The 19,841-nt window shown below is 56.6% G+C and overlaps 2 protein-coding genes across 3 annotated transcripts in view; one reads left to right on the forward strand and one right to left on the reverse strand.

Moving 5' to 3' along the window:
* Positions 1-19,304, reverse strand: FOXP3 (forkhead box P3). Its single transcript, XM_064574062.1, has 13 exons — positions 19,173-19,304; positions 14,949-15,412; positions 6,867-7,101; positions 6,228-6,332; positions 5,992-6,130; positions 5,501-5,588; positions 5,327-5,431; positions 4,323-4,410; positions 4,042-4,122; positions 3,163-3,316; positions 2,367-2,443; positions 1,011-1,112; positions 1-813 (listed from the first exon to the last, which is right to left on the reverse strand). Exons 2-13 carry the CDS (start codon positions 15,236-15,238, stop codon positions 664-666), a joined length of 1,614 nt encoding a protein of 537 aa, XP_064430132.1. The 5' UTR covers positions 15,239-15,412; positions 19,173-19,304; the 3' UTR covers positions 1-663.
* The window catches only part of PPP1R3F (protein phosphatase 1 regulatory subunit 3F), a 16,278-nt gene continuing 14,742 nt past the window's right edge, over positions 18,306-19,841 (forward strand). Inside the window, exon 1 of one of the 2 annotated variants that reach the window (XM_045877871.3) lies at positions 18,306-19,840. In XM_045877871.3, the coding sequence (XP_045733827.1) occupies positions 18,834-19,840 (1,007 nt within the window). In that variant the 5' untranslated portion in view covers positions 18,306-18,833. The remainder of the gene's footprint in view (position 19,841) is intronic. The other variant, XM_045877863.3, reaches the window with a different exon arrangement.

Below are 19,841 nucleotides of genomic sequence, written 5' to 3' on the forward strand. Positions count from 1 at the left end.
GGGTGCCAAGTGCGTGTGCATGACATGAGATGCACAGGTGTGTTCTCGTGGGCTGCGTGAGCAAGCTGATGTTTTGGGGGCTGCGTGAGAATGTGCATGACTGGGGTGTGTTTGTGTGGCTTTTTGGGACGTGAGATCCTGAAGGTACCAAGGCTGCTTCTGGGCGGGGTCCTGGGCACAGCGCAGGTGAGGGCAGGGTGGGGGGGATGGCCGTGGGTGTGTGGGTTGACAGGACTGTGCTCAGGTATGATTGTCTGCGGGACTGCGGAGTTGAGGTTGCCCGAGGGTACTGAGGCAGGCTCTTTGTACTGTGTCCAAGGGACAGGGTTGTGGCTGTGTGTGTGTCTTGTCCAGCCCTGAGGTCATCTCTGAGAGCGACTGAGGCAGGCTGTGTGTGCTTGGTTGTGAAGGCTCAGTTTGGCTAAAGAGCTTGTTGCAGGAAGGTGGGCCGGGGGGCCGGGGCCCCTCTGAGCAGCCTTGGTGCAGAGCATACGATCTAGAAGGGTGGTCAGCTGAGGATCAGGGTCCCTGGCAGGCAAGACTGTGCACACCTCACTTCTTGGTCCCTGTGGGCACGTCCAGGGCCCGTCACCCCTGCCCCCGGCCACTTCCACCCCCCATTTTGGCCCCTGTCCTTCCTTCCTCCTTTCCTTGGTTTTGAGGTCAGGGGCCGGGTGTGGGGTTGGCGCTCCTGCTGGGCCTCTGGCTCCTCTTCTTGCGGAACTCGAACTCATCCACGGTCCACACGGCCCCCTTCTCGCTCTCCACCCGCACGAAGCACTTGTGCAGGCTCAGGTTGTGGCGGATGGCGTTCTGCGGGAGGAAGGCCCGCCGGGCCGGGGGCGGGGGGTGGGTAGGCAGTCACTCTGACGTCAGCAGGACTCACCCCAAACCGGCCTCCCGCCCCTTTCCAACGTGTCTACAAGCCCGCCCCCCACTCCTGAGCTTGGCCCAGCACCCCAGTGGCATCGGAGGCCCCCCCAGCCACTGCCACTTCCAGAGGAGCCTACCTTCCAGGTGGCAGGGTGGTTCCTGAAGAAGGCAAACATGCGTGTGAACCAGTGGTAGATCTCGTTGAGTGTCCGCTGCTTCTCGGGAGCCTCCAGGATGGCCTGGAGGTTAGGGGGTCAGGGGGTCAGGGAGTCCCTTCCCCAAAGCTGGGCTGAGAGTGGCAGTGGCCCACCCTGGGTGTCTGACATGGGTGGAACTGGGGGGGGGGCAGGGGAAGGGAGGGAGACGGTGTGAGGTGATAGGTTAGAGACAGGGTTAGAAAGAGGGTGAGGTGGAGGGTCAGGGCTGAGGTTGCAGTAAGGTCTGGTTCAGGGTAGGGCCAGGATTAGGTTAAAGGTCTGGGGTGGAGTTGGAGCTGGCCGCCTCCACAGAGGCAAGGTGTCAGGGTTCAGGAAGGTTGAAGGCCAGGAGTGGGGTCAAGTTAAGGATGTGGGAGGGGTAAAGGGCCAGGCAGAGTTAAAGGTCATCAGGGAAGGGGTTGGTTAAGGGTCTGGCTGGGGATGGACCGGGGCGAGTGGAGGGCTGACGGATGGGATGGCATTAGGGTCAGGAATCAGAGGCAGACCTAGCGATACCGTTATTTTCTGTGTCAGGCATGTGGTTAGATTCAAGGTCAAGAATAAGGTTGGATGTGTGTGGTCGTTAAGGGTCAGGGCTTGTGTTAGGTGTGGAGTGAGGCTAAAGGTCAGGGAATTGGATCTGTTTGGATTTAGGAGTGGGGTTAAGCAAAGGGTCAGAGATTATGGCTGCAGTGAGGTTCTGGGTCAGGATGGGGCTAGGTAGGGGAATGCGTGGTATTGTGTAGGGGTTAGGTGTGGGCCTAGGGTCAAGGTCTGGGCAGGCTGTGATGAAAGTTCTGGGCAGCCATTAGGGAGATTCAGATGAAGGGGTTGGGATGGGGTGAGGCCAAGGGTCAGATAGGTGTCACAAGGAAGGGGTTAGAGGCAGGGTCCTGCCAAGGGATGTGTTGGCGTATTGGGGTATATGGGGGCCAGGGAAGGAGTTAGGATAGTGTCTGTGGTGGGTTTAGGGCAAGGGGCAAAGATCAGGTTCATCTGGGGGCTATTTTACAGATCTAGGAGGGGGTTAAGTATGGGGTCGAGGTGGGCATCAGGGAAGGGGGGTGGGTGGAGGGCCAGAATTTGACTCGCACTGGCCTGGATAGTGGTTTCTGTTTGGGTTGGTGGAGGGGCCAGGTCTGGAGTGAAGCCAGCTTGGCGGGGGGGATCCTATCGGAGGCCTGGGTTCATGAAGGAGCCTGTTCTGGGGGCGCTCAGAAGGAGGCTGGGAATGTGGGAGGCAGGTGCCCACCCCCCATTTCTTTTCCTTCTCCTTGGCCCATGCTGCCGGCTTACCCAGCGGATGAGGGTCGCGTAGGTGAAGGGGGGCCGCATGTTGTGGAACTTGAAGTAGTCCATGTTGTGGAAGAACTCTGTAGGGGGTGGGGGAGGATTGGGTCTGTCCTGGAGCTCCTAGCTCCCTCTCCCATCCCCCACGCTACAAGGAGAGGCTACCCAGCTGAAATCCCTCCCTGACAACACCAGTTTTCACCCTCACGGTTACTGTGCTGAGCGCTGGGCATTGACCGTATCATTTACTGCTTGCACCACTCCCACCAAAATGGGCCTCATCGTCCCCGAAGTTTAAAAGAAGTGAAGTAACTTGCACACCAAAGGGATGCAAGCGGCCAAGTGGCAGAGGCAGGATGACACTCAAGGGCCCCGATCCATCTTAAGCCCACAGCCCAGGCCTTGCGGGCGGCCCAGGATGCGTGAGCTTGGGAGAATCACCCCGCTTTTCCTTGGAGGGGGAAGGGAGAGTCCCTGGGAAGCGTTTAGCTAGTTCTCTCCCTTTTGACGACCGAATGGAGTAGCCGAAGCCCGGAATGAGTGAGCCCCCGGCCCCAGGGGAGATGGGGCTAGACAGGAGGAACCACAATGGCCGCGGGGGGCAGGTGGCGGTGCAGGGGGCTTGCAGGCCTTGGAAACGCTGAAAGGCAGCTTCTGCAAGCGGTCATGTTTTCCCAAAGGCTGGGTGGCAGTGCTGGGGAGGGTCGGTACTGGCTGTCTCCCACCCGGTGCCAGTCGGGGGGATGAGGGGCTCTGGGGGGGGGGCGGGGGGGCATCACATAGGGGCACGGGCCATCCTTACCCGGGAACGTGCTGTTTCCATGGCTGCCCCAGAGGTGCCTCCTCACAGCAAACAGGCCGTCGGGGGCCTCCTGGGGGCTGGGCCAGGCTGGGCCAGGGGCAGCCGGAGTACCTGCAGCTAGGATGCAGCAGGAGGAGCCCTTGTCCGATGACGCCTGTGGCGGGGGGGGGGGGGGGTGGTGAGGCTGGTGATTCAGAGGCTTATGTTTTCCACTTCAACTTTAGGTAAGTGTGGTTGGTTGGTTTGTGTTTAAAGCAAGTGAGCTCTTCTCAAGTCCAGTCTGATGCGGAATCTCACAAAGCAGCATTGAGCCGTATTTATTAGAGTGTGAGTGTGGACGCGCGCCCGTGTGTGTGGAGAGGCGCAATGCTGGGACCACGAGCTGGGGCTGAATCAGGCTCCCACCCCTTAGGGATGCTAGTAATTAATACCTATCCTGAGTGGCCTCATGAGGATTCGATAAACTCGCCCCAGCAGCGCACTCAGGAACGGTGCCTGGCCCCCGGGGCCGGCTTCACCGGTGTGTGGTCCGTGTAATCACACAGGTCCCTGCCCTTTGTTTACTGCTCTGTGGGGGTCATTTGAAACCGGGGCCCCATGATTTTATTGTGCGCTGGTTCCTGCGTGTCGTATGGCCAGTCCCACCAGCGGCACAGGGTCTGTGTCCAGTAGATGCTTGGCGATTTGCCGTTGTTTTGAAAACCCAAGATCATGATGTTTCGGGATCTTGGGGTCAGAGGGCTTGTAATCGGAGGGGACAGGTTTCCAGGCCTGGGCACGTTTGGAGCTGGGGACAGGGGCCCAGAGTCGTAGGGTGTGGGTGTGAGGCTAAGTCCCCGCCGCCCCCCGCCAGCCACCTGTGGGCCTGGGGTGGCTCACCGTGGCTGGAGCTTTGGTCGGGGCCATCTTCCCAGCCAGGTGGGCCTGCATAGCGCCCAGCTTCTCCTTCTCCAGCACCAGCTGTGAGGACGGGGCACAAAGTGAGGCCTCAGCTTGGCCTTTCTCTGCCACATCCTGGCTCAGGCTTGTGGTCCTTCCTGGGAGCGCCCTACCCCCTCCCTTCCTTTATGCCAGCCCCCATCCTGGGGGAGCTTGCCTCCTGGCACAGGGTGGACGTAAGGCTCGCCCATCATCCCCCAACCACCCCTCTCCTACGTCACCTGCTGTTCCAGAGACTGCACCACCTCCCTCTGGAGGAGACATTGTGCCCTGCCCTTCTCGTCTAGGAGATGGTCCGCCTGGCAGTGCCTGGGTAGGGGGAGATTCCATGTGGGTGACCACGGCGGGTCTGGCCTCCTGGCTCAACACTCCGAGTGAGGAGAGCCAGACCCTTTGGGAGGTCTCTCCTCGGAGGCTCAGCCTCCCTCCCCTCTCTCTACCTCAAGTCTCCCTCTTACACCCGCTGTTCCTTCAACACACGCTACTTGGCATCTCCTGGTGCCAGACCTGAGCTCGCCACTGGAGCCTGGCCAGGGTGCTGGAGACGATGTTGGAAGGCTGGCGAGCTGAGAGGTGGGGTGAGGTAGGCGAGGGCAGGAGAGGCACTCCAGGTGGAGGGGACAGTCTGTGTAAAGTCATGGTCATGAAGAGGACAGGGTGCAGAGTTGCCACCGATAGTTGGGTATGGTTGGAGAAGGGTTGTGTGTGTGTGTGTGTGTCTGTGCGCGCGCGTGCACGCGCGTGCGGTGGGACCGAGGGGAGGCAGCAAGAGCCACTGTGACAATCGGGGACTGTGGGTATCAATAAAATCAGGCTGGTGTGTTGGCAGGAGGGGTAGGGTAGCAGGGCAAAGCAGTTCGGAGTGTGGATTCTGGAGCCTGGCTGCCTGGATTCAAATCCCAGCTCTGTGACTTAGGAACTGGGTGGTTTTGATCAAGACACTTGACTTTTTATGGCCTCAGTTTCTGTATCTGTAAAATGGAGGTAGGTACTAGTATACACCTCTCTTATGATGCCCCATCACACGGATGGGAAAACCAAGGCCCAGAGAAGCTAAGTAACTTGCCCAAGATCACACAGCCAGTGATAGGACCGGGATTTGAACCTACGGTCTCAGCCTTAGCCTTTTGCCCACTGGGATGAGGCCTGAGCTGGGACCTGTACCACAGGCCTCCTCCCACACACTGGGGACCCTCCTGGACTGGACTGGGCCTGGGTCACTCACTTGAGGAAATCCTCTGGCTCCTCGAAGACCTTCTCACAACCGGGCCACTTGCAGACACCATTTGCCAGCAGCGAGTAGGAGCCCTGGGGCACGGTTGAAAGGGTGCTAGGGGGACAGAGGGTGTAAGGGGAGGCAACGGCAGGGCAAGGGTCCTTCCCAGCCTGATCCACTGACCTGTCTTTCCTGGGTGTGCCGGGGCTTGGGAAGGTGCAGAGTAAGGCTGGCTCCCTGGACACCCACTCCAGGCTGGTCACGTTGATCCCTGCAGGTAGGGACAGGGCACCTTTGGGGACCGTGGGCTGGGCCCTCAAGCTCAGCCCACAGAGACTCTCCTCTTGAGCTTCCCACCCTCCTGAGCCTCGAAGGCCCTGACTCCCAGGCGGCTCTGTCGGCCCTAACATCCAAGGCTTCTGGGGGAGCAGGTCAAAGACTGCCATTTGCAAGCGCTGACATTTTGACTGCAAAGACCCGCGGCTCTGTGATTTTTGCCATTCATTCTGCACCTTCAAGGTTCTGAGCCTGACATTTTTTGGAGGCTGGAGTTTCCCAGATGGTAAGCCCCGATGCGTCTGACCTCCTGAGGGCCGCCATTCAGCAGCCTACGTGGCTCCCGCTCAAGCACTGGGGGGCTCGGGGTTCTGTAGAGCTGTGGGGCGGGGTGTTACCAGGCGGCAGGCCGGGCCGGGCCTTGAGGGAGAAGACGCTGGCGGCAGCAGTGGGTGGCGGCAGGCTGATCATAGCTGGGCTGTCCAGTGGGCGTACCTGCAGCACCGGGGTCCGAGCGTGGGTGTTCACCGCTGAGAGCTGGGGGCACACGGGGGCTGTGGGTCAGCCTGTTCCCCCACCCCTCTGCCCAGTTCTCCCACCTGCTCCCGCCGCCCTGCCCATTCCGGGTCAGTACCTGGTGCATGAAGTGTGGCCTGTCCTGGAGGAGTGCCTGCAAGTGGGGTGAGGGGCCCAGCCGTGCCCCGGAGGGTGCCACCATGACTAGGGGCACTGTGGGCAGCTGGCAGGGGGGAGAGAGAAGGCAGGCGGGTGAGATGGCATCCTGATCCTCACTGTTCTACATGTCTAGTTCATACACTTCTCACCACAAACCCACACGGTAGGTACTCTGATCATCCCTGTTTTACATATGGGGAAACTGAGGCTCGGGGAGAGCGAATGACTCTTTCAAGATCAAACAGCTAATAAGTGGCAGAGCTGGCCTCAACCGTGTCACCTCCCCTCTTTGGGCACTAGCCCTCTCCCCTGTCACACGGGGATGGGGACACACGGCCACGCCTGTGGGACTGTGATAGGAGCTCCTCTCCTGGGGCCGGGATTGGGAGGCCAGGGAGAGCCTCGAATCTCTTGAGACCTGCTAACTGGGGACTTTCTTGGCCCTGCGACATCTGCATAAGTCACAGACTTGCCTGGGACCCAGAAAACCACTTCCTGTGCCCCAGCTGGGCCCCCCGCCCCGTGCCACAGTAAAGGTCGGCACCTGTAGGCCCAGGTACCCCGCCCTGCCTGCCCCATCCTGGGCCCTGGGCCTCACCTGCAGCTGCGATGGTGGCATGGGGTTCAAAGAGGAGGAGGTGGGGGCATGGGCCCCGCCTCGGAGGTCCCGGCCCTGGAAAGTTGCCCCCGGGCCCTTGGCCCCAAGCAGGTCTGAAGCCTTGGGTGCAGCCCTCCAGCTGGGCGAGGCTCCCGGGGATGGGCCAAGCGCCAAGGAAGGGGCCGAGGGCTTGGCTGGCCTGGGGTTGGGCATTGGGTCCTTGTCCAAGGGCAGGCTGTGGGGACATAGGGGGAAGGAGTTACACGTGTGCCCAGCGGGGGTGTGAACTGCTCAACCACCTGAACCATGTGGACCCCCCCCACTCTGGTCAGAGCAGGCATCGGTGGGGGCCTGTCCCCAAGGGCTCCACAGCTGGACCCCAGCTCCGATCAGGTGTACGTGTGGCACACACCCACGCATCCATCGGTGTCAGGAACACAGGTGTGCGCGTGTTTCTGTACATGTCCCGTGTGCAGACGTGCCCGGGTCCAGCACTCAGCCTGCCCGTGCGTGCTGGCAGAGCCCTGGTGGTGATGTGTCCTCCACGAGGGAGGTGGGGGATTGGGGTCATTTGTGGGGTCTCAGCCACGGGCAGGTCTCAGTTTTTTTTTGCCCCCAACCACTTAGGGCTTGTCTCCAAGCCTCAGCCCCCTGCTCCTCCCTGCACTCTGCACAGGCCCCAACCTCTGCTGATGCTGCTGGGACTGGTGTCTGACTCTCCTGGTGGCATTATTTTATCCCAGTGACCTGGCATCTACAAGGGTGGAGGGGGGCATGGACCCAAGATCCCTCTGGCTGCGGGGAGAGGGACAGAGTCCAGGAAGGCGACAGCAGGGGTACTGGCGAGGAGGCTGCTGTGACAGTCCAGGCAAGTGACAACGGTGGCGCAGACCAGGATGGTGCCAGTGGAGATGATGAGAAGTCGGTGGATCCTGAGTGGGCTTTGAAGGTGGAGTCAGGAGGATTTGCTCACAGCTTGGATGGGGTGGGGGGTGGCGAGAGGGGGAGGGTCAAGGTGACCTCTGGCCCGGTGTTTGCCTGAGCAGTCTGGAAGGACAGAGTGGACATCACCTGAGCTGAAGGGGAGCAAGGTTGGGGGCGACGATCCAGGTGTGGATGGACATGAAGAGTCTGGCGTTAGACACGCGAGTGGAAATCCTGAGTGGGCAGCAGAGTACGGGAATCTCTGGAGCTCGGGCAGGGGCAGGGTCTGATCATCTCTGGGCTCCTGCCTTGCACGAAGCTGACATGGCAAGTGTCGGGGAGGAGGGTTGGGCGCTCTTGAGCCAGGGCCCGTGGGAGCATCTTGACTCAGCCCCCGCCAGAGTTTACCCCAAGTCTGCTCTCCAAGCCTGCGCTCATGCTATATGGCCCTGCCTGGAATGTCTGCTCTTCCTCCGTATCCCCTATCCGGGCCCTATCCAGAAAGCCCTCCGTAATGGCTCCAGGCTCCTTCGCTGAGCCCCAGAACCGAACACTGCGACAGGCAGGGCTTCCGTTTCTCAGAATCCCAGTCTAAGAGGAAGCCGGAGCTGGAAGGGACTGCCTAGTCCAGCCACCATTTTACTGAAGGGGACACCCAGGTGCAGCGTTCCACAGTCCCACGGCAACCTGAGAGCTCCCTATGTTTCCCCAGAAAGTGTGTGTGTGTGTGTGTGTGTGACTCCCCACCCCACCCCACGGCACTGGGTCGGGCACACAGCGGCCAAGAGCGGCCCAAACTGGCACAAGGAGGGTTTAGGAGAGCAGTTGCACCTTCCTTTCTTTGCTGTCAGCTCACAGGGCCTGTCAGAGCTCTGGTGCGGAGGGGGGTGGGGGTGAGAATCCAGGTATTAAACTCATAGTCTCCCCGGGGAGCGTAGAACATTGCTGTGTGAGAAGCAAGAGCCTGGATCTATGGAGGCTCAGAACTCAGTGACCACGAGGAGGTGAGCAAATGAATGACGGCGGAGATCGGGGGTGAGGCTTCTAGAAGCCAAGGCATGCCAAAGACTGCCAGTAATCCACCAGTAGCTAGGAGGGAGGCACGGACAGATCCTCCCTTGTAGCCTCAGAAGGAACCAGCCCTGCCGACACCTTGATCTCGGACTTCTGGCCTCCAGAACTGTGAGACAATAAATTTCTGCTGTTTGAGCAGCCCCCTCCCCCCCCGCCCCCAGCTTGTGGTAATTTGTTACAGAAGCCTGAGTAAACGAATACCGACTTTGGTCCCCGCCACTCTGGCCTGGCCCACACGGCTGGCCCGTGGTCACTTCTGAAGCTGTCGGGACACTTGGCTGGGGCTTATAAGAAATCTCTTCCTCAAGCACATCTGGAATGTCCAGCCTCAGGGAAGCACAGGTACATTCTCAGAAAGGGGACATAGATATGGTCTGTCTGGTGGTGGGGAACCTGGAGGGCCGGGCTGGGCAGCCAGCTTCCTGCACTGTCTGTCGGGGCGTCCCTTTCTGACTGTTTCTCAGAAGCTGCATGGAGGATGTTTCTGGGACACAGAATGTGTTTTCATATCGGGGTCTGCATCTGGGCCCTGTTGTCACGTCCCCAGATTTTCCGCCATTGACGTCATGGCGGCCGGATGCGCTGGGCTTCATCGGCACCAAGGAGAAGCAGATACCCCACCCCACGGGTTTCGTTCCGAGAATTAGCTGGCCCATCCTGCAGCCATCTCGGCCCAGGTGGGAGTGATGTGGGTGCTTGCGGATGTGGTGAGTGACGTCCATCTGGCCACCATGACAAGTCCTGGGCCCTGTAGACTTGGGCCATGGAAAGGCCAAAGGTTTGATGCTTGGGGAGTACCATGCAGATCCTACAGCTACTGGGACCCTGGGGGTCTTCAAATGGTACTATGCCAGAACCTCAGAATCATAGAACATCATTTCTTAGGTTCAAAGGATCCCAGAATCTCAAACCCACTCTGTGGGGTCCATGGGTCCAACTTCACAGAAGGTGAAGGCCAATGTCAATGGTGTCCAAACTCACTGGAACTCCCTGAAGGACAGGCAGCTCACTACCCCATAGGGCCTCTGGCCCACCAGGCTTAGAATTGTAGCAAGACTCCCCTTAGCTTCCCTCCTAAGTTCTGTGACAGCAGGAGGGTCAGAATCATCTCCTCTACTCCCCCCAGCCTGGGGCTGGGCTCTGCACTAACTAGCTATAACTCCCCGCGGGCTCATATGTAAACCGGGACAGTAATCGTACCTCTTGTCCAAAGTTAATGCACATGAAATGCTTAACAAAATGTCAGTGATGGTAAATGAACACCTACAGGGCCTCAGTCTCCCTGTTTATTCTGGGACAATGTTCCCATACTCACAGCCATTCCACAAGAGATGGGGAGGGAAAGAGGGAGAGGTAGAGGCCAGCATGCCTCTGGCTAGGGCCTTATGGTGGGGAACAGGAAGAGCCTTGGCCAGTAGAGAGCCCGCTGCCAGGCTCTCTGGAGGGGCCCGAGGACAGACGTTCCCAGGACCAGTGCCAATTCTGGGGACACGGTTGAACTCTATCCACTGCATATCGCCCTTCAAGACTGATTGACTTATCCTTCCAGTATCACTACCCTCTGGCCACAAGGCCTTCTGACCCATGGGACCCTGGGACCCCACCCAGACTAGCTCTTGGGAGGTTGGGCCCCACACTGGCCCATGTGGCCACAGAGCCTCCTGCCTGAGTAAGGATCCAAGTTGTAAGAAGGCAGGAGGGGGAATGACAGCAGCTGGTGGTGGGGGGCAGCTCAGGTCCCCCTCCTCCCCTCATGGGTGCTGAGAAGTAAACGGAGGCCCACAGTGGGGGAGAGAGACAGAACCGGGGTCCCGCCAAGAGTCCCATGGTCTGAGCTTGGGTCTCAACTTTGCTACTCCATCCCTGGGAGGCCTTGGGAGAGGCCCTCCGGCCCATCTCCAGGCTTCAGTTTGCTCCTGTGTACACTGGGCAGAGAGAGGCTTGGAGCAGATGAGGGCCAGGGCCCTTCCACTTTGTGTCTGGGTGACCTGTTATGTGTCTGCAGGGCGTCGAGTCGACAACTGCCCCTCCATCCAGGGGACTGGCTGAGAGACAGGGATACATAGAGACAAAGAGACAGAAACAGAGAGAGACAGACAGATAGACACAGGGGAACACAAAGACCCAGAGAACAAGAGATACAGAGAGATGGGAGAAACATGAGGTGGGACAGAGATACACAGAGAGTGAGAGATGCTGAGAGAGAATGAGAGAGAGAGAGAATGGAGGGGAGAGGAACTCAAAGGAGCAGAAAGTCCTAGAAGTATACACAAGGAGGGAGAGAGAGGATGAGAGAAACAAAAAGAATAAGAGAACAGCACAGGGAGATGGAGAGAGGGAGAGAGAGTGAGAGATGCCCCAAATAGAGACAGAGATAGACAGAGGGAAACAGAAAGAGAGCGAGAGAGAGAGAGAGAGAGAGAGAGAGAGAGAGAGAGAGAAAGAGATGGATGCCTCAAACAAGAACAGTTGTTGATCTCTGGCTAGAGGAACTGAGGCTGCGTTAAATAACAAGGAAAAGTGAAGAGCAAGATGCTGAGGGGGGGGGCCTGTGGTCAGGGAATGTATTGTACTACAAAGCAACTGTCAGCAAAGTGGTATGGCTCAGACACTGAGGAACAGAACAAAACAGAAAGCTCAGTCACAGACCAACATCTAGAGAGAAGTGAGTTTGTGATGAATGTGGCATTTCAACCTGGGAGACAGTGAAGGATATACTATTTGACAAATGCTTCTGGGAACTTTAAGGGAAAAATAAAGTTAGTGAATGAATAATCAGTCCATTTTCCCACCAGTTCCTCTCTGCCCAGTTTGAAATGTCACCAATCATCATATACCCTGAAACACATTCCAGATCTATTAAAGAGATAAATAAGAATATCCAATAGTGCTCTTGGGTTTCTTGTATGTCAGGCCCTATGCTAAGCACTTAACGTGGTTAGTACATTTAATCCTCACAACAACTCTTTGAGGTAGGTGCTACTGTAATCATCACAGTCCATATGAGGAAATGAAGGTACAGACAAGTCAAACGCCAGGCTAAAAATCACACAGATGGCTTGGGGTGAGGTTGGGTTTGTCCCAGACAGTCTGGCTCCAGTACCCACACTCTTAACCTCCACAGCAAATGGAAAAAATGAAGCCATAGAAGAGACTAGAAGCCAACACAGGTGAACATTTATCTCATTTTCAAGTGGGAAAGGACTTTCTAAGCACAAAACCAGAGACAGTAACCACAGAAGAAAAGAGTAACCCATTTGACTATATAAAAACATCATAGTATCACAAAACTCCATAAACAAATAGAAACAGTGAGTGATGAATTGGGGGAAAATATCTGCTATACATGTATGGCTATTGGAAGGTTAATATCCTTTCTAAATAAAAAGCTGTGACAAATCAATAAGAAAAAATGATGAACACCCCATTGGGACTAAGGATATGACCAGACAACTTAAGAAAAAATACAAATGATGAATAAATAGTATAAGTAAATCAAAGAATGCAAATGTCAACAACGTGGTAATATTTTTTCTTACCTGGTATGCTGAGGGAGGATTTAAAAATGATAATACCCACCCAGGGTTAGCTTGAGTACAAGAAGCATATAACAGGACAGCCTTTTGGAAGAACGATATGCAGAGAGGGTCAGACACCTTAAAAATGCACACACCCCTTGTCCCAGCAACTCCATTTTCAGGAATCCAAGGAAGTAGTCAGGGATGATTATGGGGGAAAGAACTAGAAACAATCCAAATGTCCAGGAATTGGCATTTGGTCGAACCAATCGTGGTTCATACCAGTGTGAGGACAGTCTTGACAGCCATGAAAGATCCTATGTTGAAACAATTTTTAGTGATCTACAAAGACGCTCTTATTAATTGAATAAGGCAGGAAGAAAACCAATAGAGAGAGTGGTTCTAATTTGGTTAAAAAAAAAAAATACTAACAGCCAGCAGTGAGCGCTTGCTAAGCCTGCAGAGATGAGCTCGCCCCAGCCCTGAACAGCCTGCTTGGTTCCTGGACACGGACTCTGGAGACACACACACACACACACACACACACACACTCACGCACACATGGTCCAGGGGTAGGACCACACAGTTAAACTACGATTGACGGTGGCACAAAGTGCCCCCCAGGAGGTCCTCTTGTGCCATGCAAGCCCAAGTTCAACTGAGCGCTCAGCCTGACCTGACAGCTCACTATCCTCCTTCGATCGGGGCAAACAGAACTCTGGTAAAATGGAAATGTCCTCATCGACGTTACTCAATCCACTATTACTAGGCACCAATTGTACAGAGCTCTGTGCTGGAAGCTGGTGGGGGGGAAGGCTAGACAAGAGAGCAGGAGAGACAGTGGGAGAAAGACGGAGGAAAGGAGATAGAGGGAGCGTGGTGAAGATGGAGGAGACAGAGACAGGGAAGCTGGGCAGAGCCAGAGAAAGGGCGGTGGAGGGTCTGAGTGCCGGGGAAACGGTGGGCGGGTGGGGGGGGGGGGCGCAGAGCGACACGGAAAGAGGGAGACAGGGCGAGCAGACAGAGAGGGATGGGAGCTATCAAGAGACAAGAGGTGAAGAGGACGGAGGGGTGTAGTTGAAATTTCCAGTTACACCTGGGCAGTTTCAAGTTGTTCCAAGCTCTGAAATTTGTAAAGACTGGCAGTTGGCCTATTTAAAAAAAAAAAATCCTGCCCATCTACATAGCAATCAATTTATTTAACGTTGCCTCTGCCCACGCATCGATTAAGCACTTTCCCAGTCTGCCGGCATTTATTATTACTATTATTATTGTAAAAAAAAATCTCTTACCTGGCTGAGCCGCAGGAGCTGTGTGTGTCTTGACGGTTAACGGAGGGCCCCCAACCCCCCCCTCCCCGGCCCGTGCCTGCCTCACTAACCATCTCCTCCACTGGACCCGCATCTGATGGAGGAGAGCGGGGACACTCACCTTGGTGAAGTGGACTGACAGAAAAGGATCAGCCTGGCTTGTGGGAAACTGTCACATATCAAAAACAACTTTGCTTTTATACCGAGAAGAAAAACCACGGTGTGGAAGCCACAGACCTCTCTCTCTCTTCTAATAATCCAATTTTTTTTTTTTCGATGAGTGTGTGTGCTGATAATCACGGGGTGGGGGGGGTTCTCATAGTTTTTTCTCTCTCTTGCTCTCTCTCTCTCTCTCTCTCTCTCTTGCGTGCTCTGTTTCTCCTCTTCTTGATTATGAGACTTAAACGGAAATTTTGAAATTTTGGGTTTTTTCTTTGCCCTTTACGAGTCATCTGAAAATATGATTTCTTCCTCTTGCCACAGAGGTGAGAGGTATCAATGAGATAACAGGGCTCATGAGAAACCACAGTTTTTTACACAAAAGTGTGTAGAGTTAGAAAAAAAAAAAAAAACAAGGGAAAAAAAAAAAAAAACTCAAATAAATCACGGAGGTGTCCCAAGCAGGCAGAGGTACCACTCTGTGAATGTGATGGGACGGGAAAAAAAACAGGGAAAGAAACTGAATAGGGCTGGGTTTCCAGAGGCTTTGCCCTGCTCCATGCCTGTTTCCCCTTAGGTAGAATTGATGGTCATCACTGCTCTTACTGCCCAAGGAGGGGGAGCTCTGCAATCCATCTCCCCACAGAGGGGGGCATGGAAGTTATTTCACAGGGGAAAATGCACAAGTCACAGAATCTAACAGTCTGAGAATTACTGCCTCCCAGAATCCACTTAGCATCACTGAGTGAGGAGAGGGAGAAAAGTCTTGCCTTATAACATCATAGGGCCTGAGAGCTCTAACCTGGAGGGTACCCTACAGGGAAGGTCCTGATGAGGCCCCCGGTGTTAATGCATCCGTCCTCATGAAGCCCAGAGGCCCCTTAGGGCCCCGACCCTCTCCTAGTCAGGGACACCATGACCTGATGCTTCTGAGGCCCTCAGCCTTTGCGATTTTCTACTTTGAAAAATCCCAGTTTCCAAGGTTTTCAGATGCCATATATCCATCATCATCCCCATAGCTGACATTTATCTCCAATTTTCCACGAGCCAGACACCGTGCTGGACAATTCTCCCAAGTGATCACATTCAATCCTCACCACAGCCCTTTGCGGTCCATCTTGTCATCATGGCCGTTATACAGATGGGGAAAACAGAGGCGCGAAGTAGTCGAGTGACTTGCCCAAGATGACAGAGCTGGCAAGTGGGGGCTCTGCCTTCTTTGGTGCTGGGCGGGCTTAAAAACCCCCAGGTTTCCTTGGGCCAAACAGTCTTGGGTCTTAAATTCTAGGCTGCAGTGACAGGGAAGTTCTGAGATTTGGAGATTCCTCTGGGGGCTTGAAGCTTGTGAGGTTTTATGGTTGTCCAAGAATTGGTGCTGCATTTCCATACTTGAGCAGTAGCCCCCTTTAACCAGTGGTCAGCAGGGGAGACCGGGCCCCAGGGGCTTCTCCTGAGAGGTCATGGCTGCCGCTCCCAGCCCCCGGCTCCTCAGCGCCCTGCATGGCCCAGGGTTCTGTCATCCAACGTCTACTCCAAGCCCTCTGCAAGACTGGCTTCAGGCCTGGGGGAGAGAAATTGGAAACCGCTTTTTATTCACATGGTACCAACCTAGTGGCCAAGACCCACCCCTTTGCCCCTTCACCTTCCCCGCTCCCCCCCACCCACTTCCCAAGCCCTGAAAAAAAGGAGAGCCTCTTTCCTTAACTCTGACTCACCTTTCTGGAAAAGCCCAGAGGGGGCCTGATGGTCTGGCTTTGTGAAGATAAGAAAAAAAAAAAAAAAAAAAAGGTGAATAGAAAAAAAAAAGACCTAAAAAAAAATCAGCCAACAACAATTAAAAAAAAAAAACAAAAAAAAACCCAACCCTCCCTACCATTAGTTCAAAACAAAACTTTCACTGGTTGAGGTTTCTGAGTTGGTGGGACACGTCTGAGACCCAAAGACGGCCTGTGTGCACTGGGCAGCCAGAGGAGGCACCAAAGTGGGATGAGGTCCTCAGGTTGGAGGCTTGCAAGGGGCTTAACAGGTGTGGCATGTGGTTGGGAGCAAGTGGGTGTGAGGCGCTTGTTCATCAGGAGTTTTGGGGAGCTACCTTTAGGATGTTCCCAAGGCTAACATTCCCTTGCTCTGCATGGACTTGGGTCTGAACATTCCTTATACTTCCTGTAGGACTATAAACTAGGCCAGTTCTAGAGGCTGAAGCCTCATTCCTTGCCCCAGGACCTGTCCCCTTTCGAGAGAGGGGGCTGTTTTTCTTTTATAGGGTCAGAGGTGTGTGCTGGATCCTCTTTATACCCTCCCTAGACAATCTCTCCCTTACCATCATTTGCTCCAGGAGAGGAGTGGCCAGAGAAGTAGGGGGATGACTGAGTGAAGGTGGTGGCCCAGGGTTCCAGGAGGTCACTTGAGGGGGACTCGGGGTGTGTGTGGGGGTGATGCTGCTGCTGCTGAGAGCCAGGACCCTTGCAGAGTAAGGGCTGGGGGGTTGAGTGGGCAGAGGGGGGCAGAGCTCACCACCTCCTCTCCGTACTGGACTATATCCTCTTGTGTGGAAGGCCTCTGGGGGAGAGTACACAGGATTACACAGACAGGTCTGTGAGAGTCCCCAGAGAAGCGGGGGTGGGGGGGCTTTGACAGACTCGAAGGAGGTGAGGGATGGAGCCATGGAGATATCTGAGTGATTCCAGAAGAAACAGCCAGCTCAAAGGTCCTGAGTGGGAGTGTGTGATTTGCTCGAAGTCTACGAAGGCGGTCAGTGTGGTTAGAGTGGTGTGAGCGAGAGGAAGAGAGGTAGAAGGTGAGGTCAGAGAGGAGACGCGGGGCTTAGACCCTGCAGGACTTTGTAGCCCATGGTAAGGACTTTGGCTTTTACTCTGAGTGAGGAGGAGGCCACAGGAGGGTTGTGAGTAGAGAAGAGACATGAACTGCCTTAGGATTTAAGAGGATCCCTCTGACTGCAGAGTATGGAACAGACTGTAGGAGTGAAGATGGAAGCAGGGGCACCAGACCTGAGGAGGCTACTGCAGTAGTCCAGTGACTGATGATGGTGCTGGCAATGGAGGGGGTGAGGGGAGGCTGGATTCACGAAACATTCTGAACGGAGAGTGCCCAGAATTTGCCGAAGGCTGAGAGCCTTGGGGCCAGACCGGGACACAGATAATGCCCTAACTAGAAGTAAGAAAAAACCCCTCCAATTCTATCTTGTTTAAGCCCCTATTCTTTTGTGATTTTTTTTTTCCTGTTGCTTGCAACTGAACATATTCCTTCCTGATCCATGACCCCACTCTGGACACTGAGACCTGAGGAGGGGGAGGCTACTGGGGGGACCTCCTCTCTCCTCAGGATGTCGCGTGTCAGCACCTTGCATACAGGAGGTGTTTGGAAAACCCTCCCAGGATGGAGGGGAAATGTACGAAGGGCCATGCTCAGTGGACAAAGCTACATTTCAGTTCTCACAGGAGGCAGGACCTCAAAGGAGAGTGAAAGGGTGAGGAAGCAGGAGCAGCGCTGTGGCAGAGGGAACGGCAGGAGCAGAGATGGGGGACAGAAAGAGGGAAGTGAGGCCACTTTGGGGTGTGGAGTGCCAGTGGGGCAAGAAAGGCAGGACTTTGGTTTGTGATTACATTAGATGTCTACCAACGTGTCCAACCAACTCCTGGCGCCATACAGTCAGGCTCAGTGTTTTGCTGAGCTGAAGTCTGAAAAAGCTCATTTTCCAGAAAAGGTCAATTTTTCATTTGGCCATTCATTCAACAATGGTGCCAAGTCCTGGAGAATGCTGAGGGTGACAATCAAGAACATTCTTGGCTAGTGGCATTGCTCAAGCAAAGGTTCCCAGGTGGGCAGGAAAGACCCAGTTACTGCGACAGGAGAGTCCGTTTTGCTTTCTTAGACCTCACACTAGGGTGCAGTCTAGGTCTTCAGGGACTCTGGGCATTTACAGCCCTGGGGCAAGGAGAAGTCACGGAGGGCTAAGGAGATGGTATATCCAACTACAAGAGGCATACTCTTCCCAACGGCTGCGTGCACTTCAGGGCTCTGCGGCCCAGCCACCCTACAGCCCAGACCGCCTCCTCTGGCCTCTTTATTGGCTGTTCCATCCCCTCCTTCACACAACCTCGAACACCCCGGTTGGCTCTGCTCTTGCCCGTTCCGCCTCCGTGTCCTTCCACCCCGCTAGACTTCGCAGCCTTGGCATTGGTTCATTTCGTTCTAGCCCTACCCTTTGAGGTCTCAACTGCCTTGATTCTGGCTCCCTCATTGGCTAGCCACCATCTCTCTTCCTAGCTCCCGCCTTCGCCGTCCACCCCCATTGGCCTTGCCCCTCCAGTCCCGCCTCCGAGGCCCTTACACCGCCTCTTGGGTCTCTTTCTAGCCTTCGTATTCGCTAGTTCAGCCCTAGCACCGCCTCTTGAAGGCATAGTGCAAGCTCACACGACTCCCCACCGGCTCGCTGTAGCCGTTATCTTTTCGTCATCTCCTCTACGCCACCGGCGCGTGGCTCCCCATTGGCTATTCGCGGTCTCTGTCTTCGTGTCCCAGCGCCTACGCAACCGAGGGATCTCCTGCTTTTCGGGCCCCGCTGCCCCCATCGCCTGTAGTCATTCCATTTTCCCCGCCGCACACATGCCGCTCCCGCTCACACTCCCGCACTAGCTGTCTTACTTTTGCTCTTTCCATGCCGGACCCCGCACCACCCGCATTGAGGCCGCCCCATTGATTCCCTGATCCTCCCGCCTCCTGCACCGCCCACTCTCGGGCATCCCCATTGGCTGCGTGCTTCTCCCGCACTCGCTTCACCGCTACGTCATCCGTGCGCGGCTCCCTATTGGCTTTCTGCTATACCTGTCTTCGTCTCACCGCCTACAGCCCCCGTGAGCCATACCCCCCCGCGCTGGCCTTCCCATTGGCTGCCCGCCCCTTCAGGCCCTGCCCCCGCCGGTCCCGCCACCGGTGCCGTCGGTGCCGCCGCCGCCGCCGATATGGCGCGCCCGGCCCCTGTGGAGCCCCCGCTGCGGCATCCCGCGCCCCCCTCGCCGGCCGCGGGCGAGCCCCGCACCTCTGTTGAGGCGGCGGTGGCCCCGCGGAGAGTGCTGTTCGCCGACGAGGCCCTGGGGCTGCCGCTGGCGCAGCTGCGCCGCTACCGGCCGTGGGGCGGGCCCGGGGCGGGCAAGATGGCGGCGGCGGCCGGGCAAGATGGCGACGGCGGCGGGGCTGACGAGGACGACGATGGCGAGGATGGGGATGAAGGGGAGGAGGAAGAGGAGGCTGGCCCTGCGCCCTCGCCGCTGTGCCCCGTCCCCGCTGGCGGGGGGTTTTACCTGGTGCCCACATTTTCGCTGCCGCCCGCGCCGGGCCGTCTGGAGCGCTTGGGGCGCGTCATGGTGGAGCTGGAGGCGCTGCTGCCGCCTCCCGGAGCGGTCCCCGGGGGTGCCGGGGTGTGGGTGCCTGGGGGGCGCCCGCCGGTGCTGCGCGGGTTGGTACGCGTGCTAAACCGCTCCTTCGAGAAGGCGGTGCACGTGCGGGCCTCACACGACGGCTGGGCTTCTTTCTGCGACCACCCAGCGCGCTACGTCCCGCGCAGCCCGCCGGGGGCAGGAGCGGGAGGACCAGGAGCAGGAGATCCCATCCTGGATCCCGGCCTGGGCCTGGGCTTGGGCCCTGGCCAGGCGTCCGCCTCCTCGCCCGACGACGGCGGCCGCACTGACCGCTTTGCCTTCCAGCTGCCCTTTGCTGAGGGCGCGGGCGATGGGGCGCGCCTGGACTTCGTGGTGCGCTATGAGACCCCCGAGGGCACTTTCTGGGCCAACAACCAAGGCCGCAACTACACAGTCCTGCTCCGGATCGCACCCGCTCCCACACCCACTGATGCCGAAGGGCTGCCCCAGCAGCAGCAGCTGCAGCAGCTGGAGCCACAGCCCGAGTGCCAGGGTCCCGTGGAGGCTGAGGCCAGGCAGCTGAAGAGCTGCATGAAGCCGGTGAGGCGCAGG

Source organism: Mirounga angustirostris, unplaced genomic scaffold (genome assembly GCF_029215605.1).
Source record: "Mirounga angustirostris isolate CCGP_5_RB_7025 unplaced genomic scaffold, mMirAng1.0.hap1 SCAF_11, whole genome shotgun sequence".
In the NCBI taxonomy this organism is placed as follows: Eukaryota; Metazoa; Chordata; class Mammalia; order Carnivora; family Phocidae; genus Mirounga; species Mirounga angustirostris.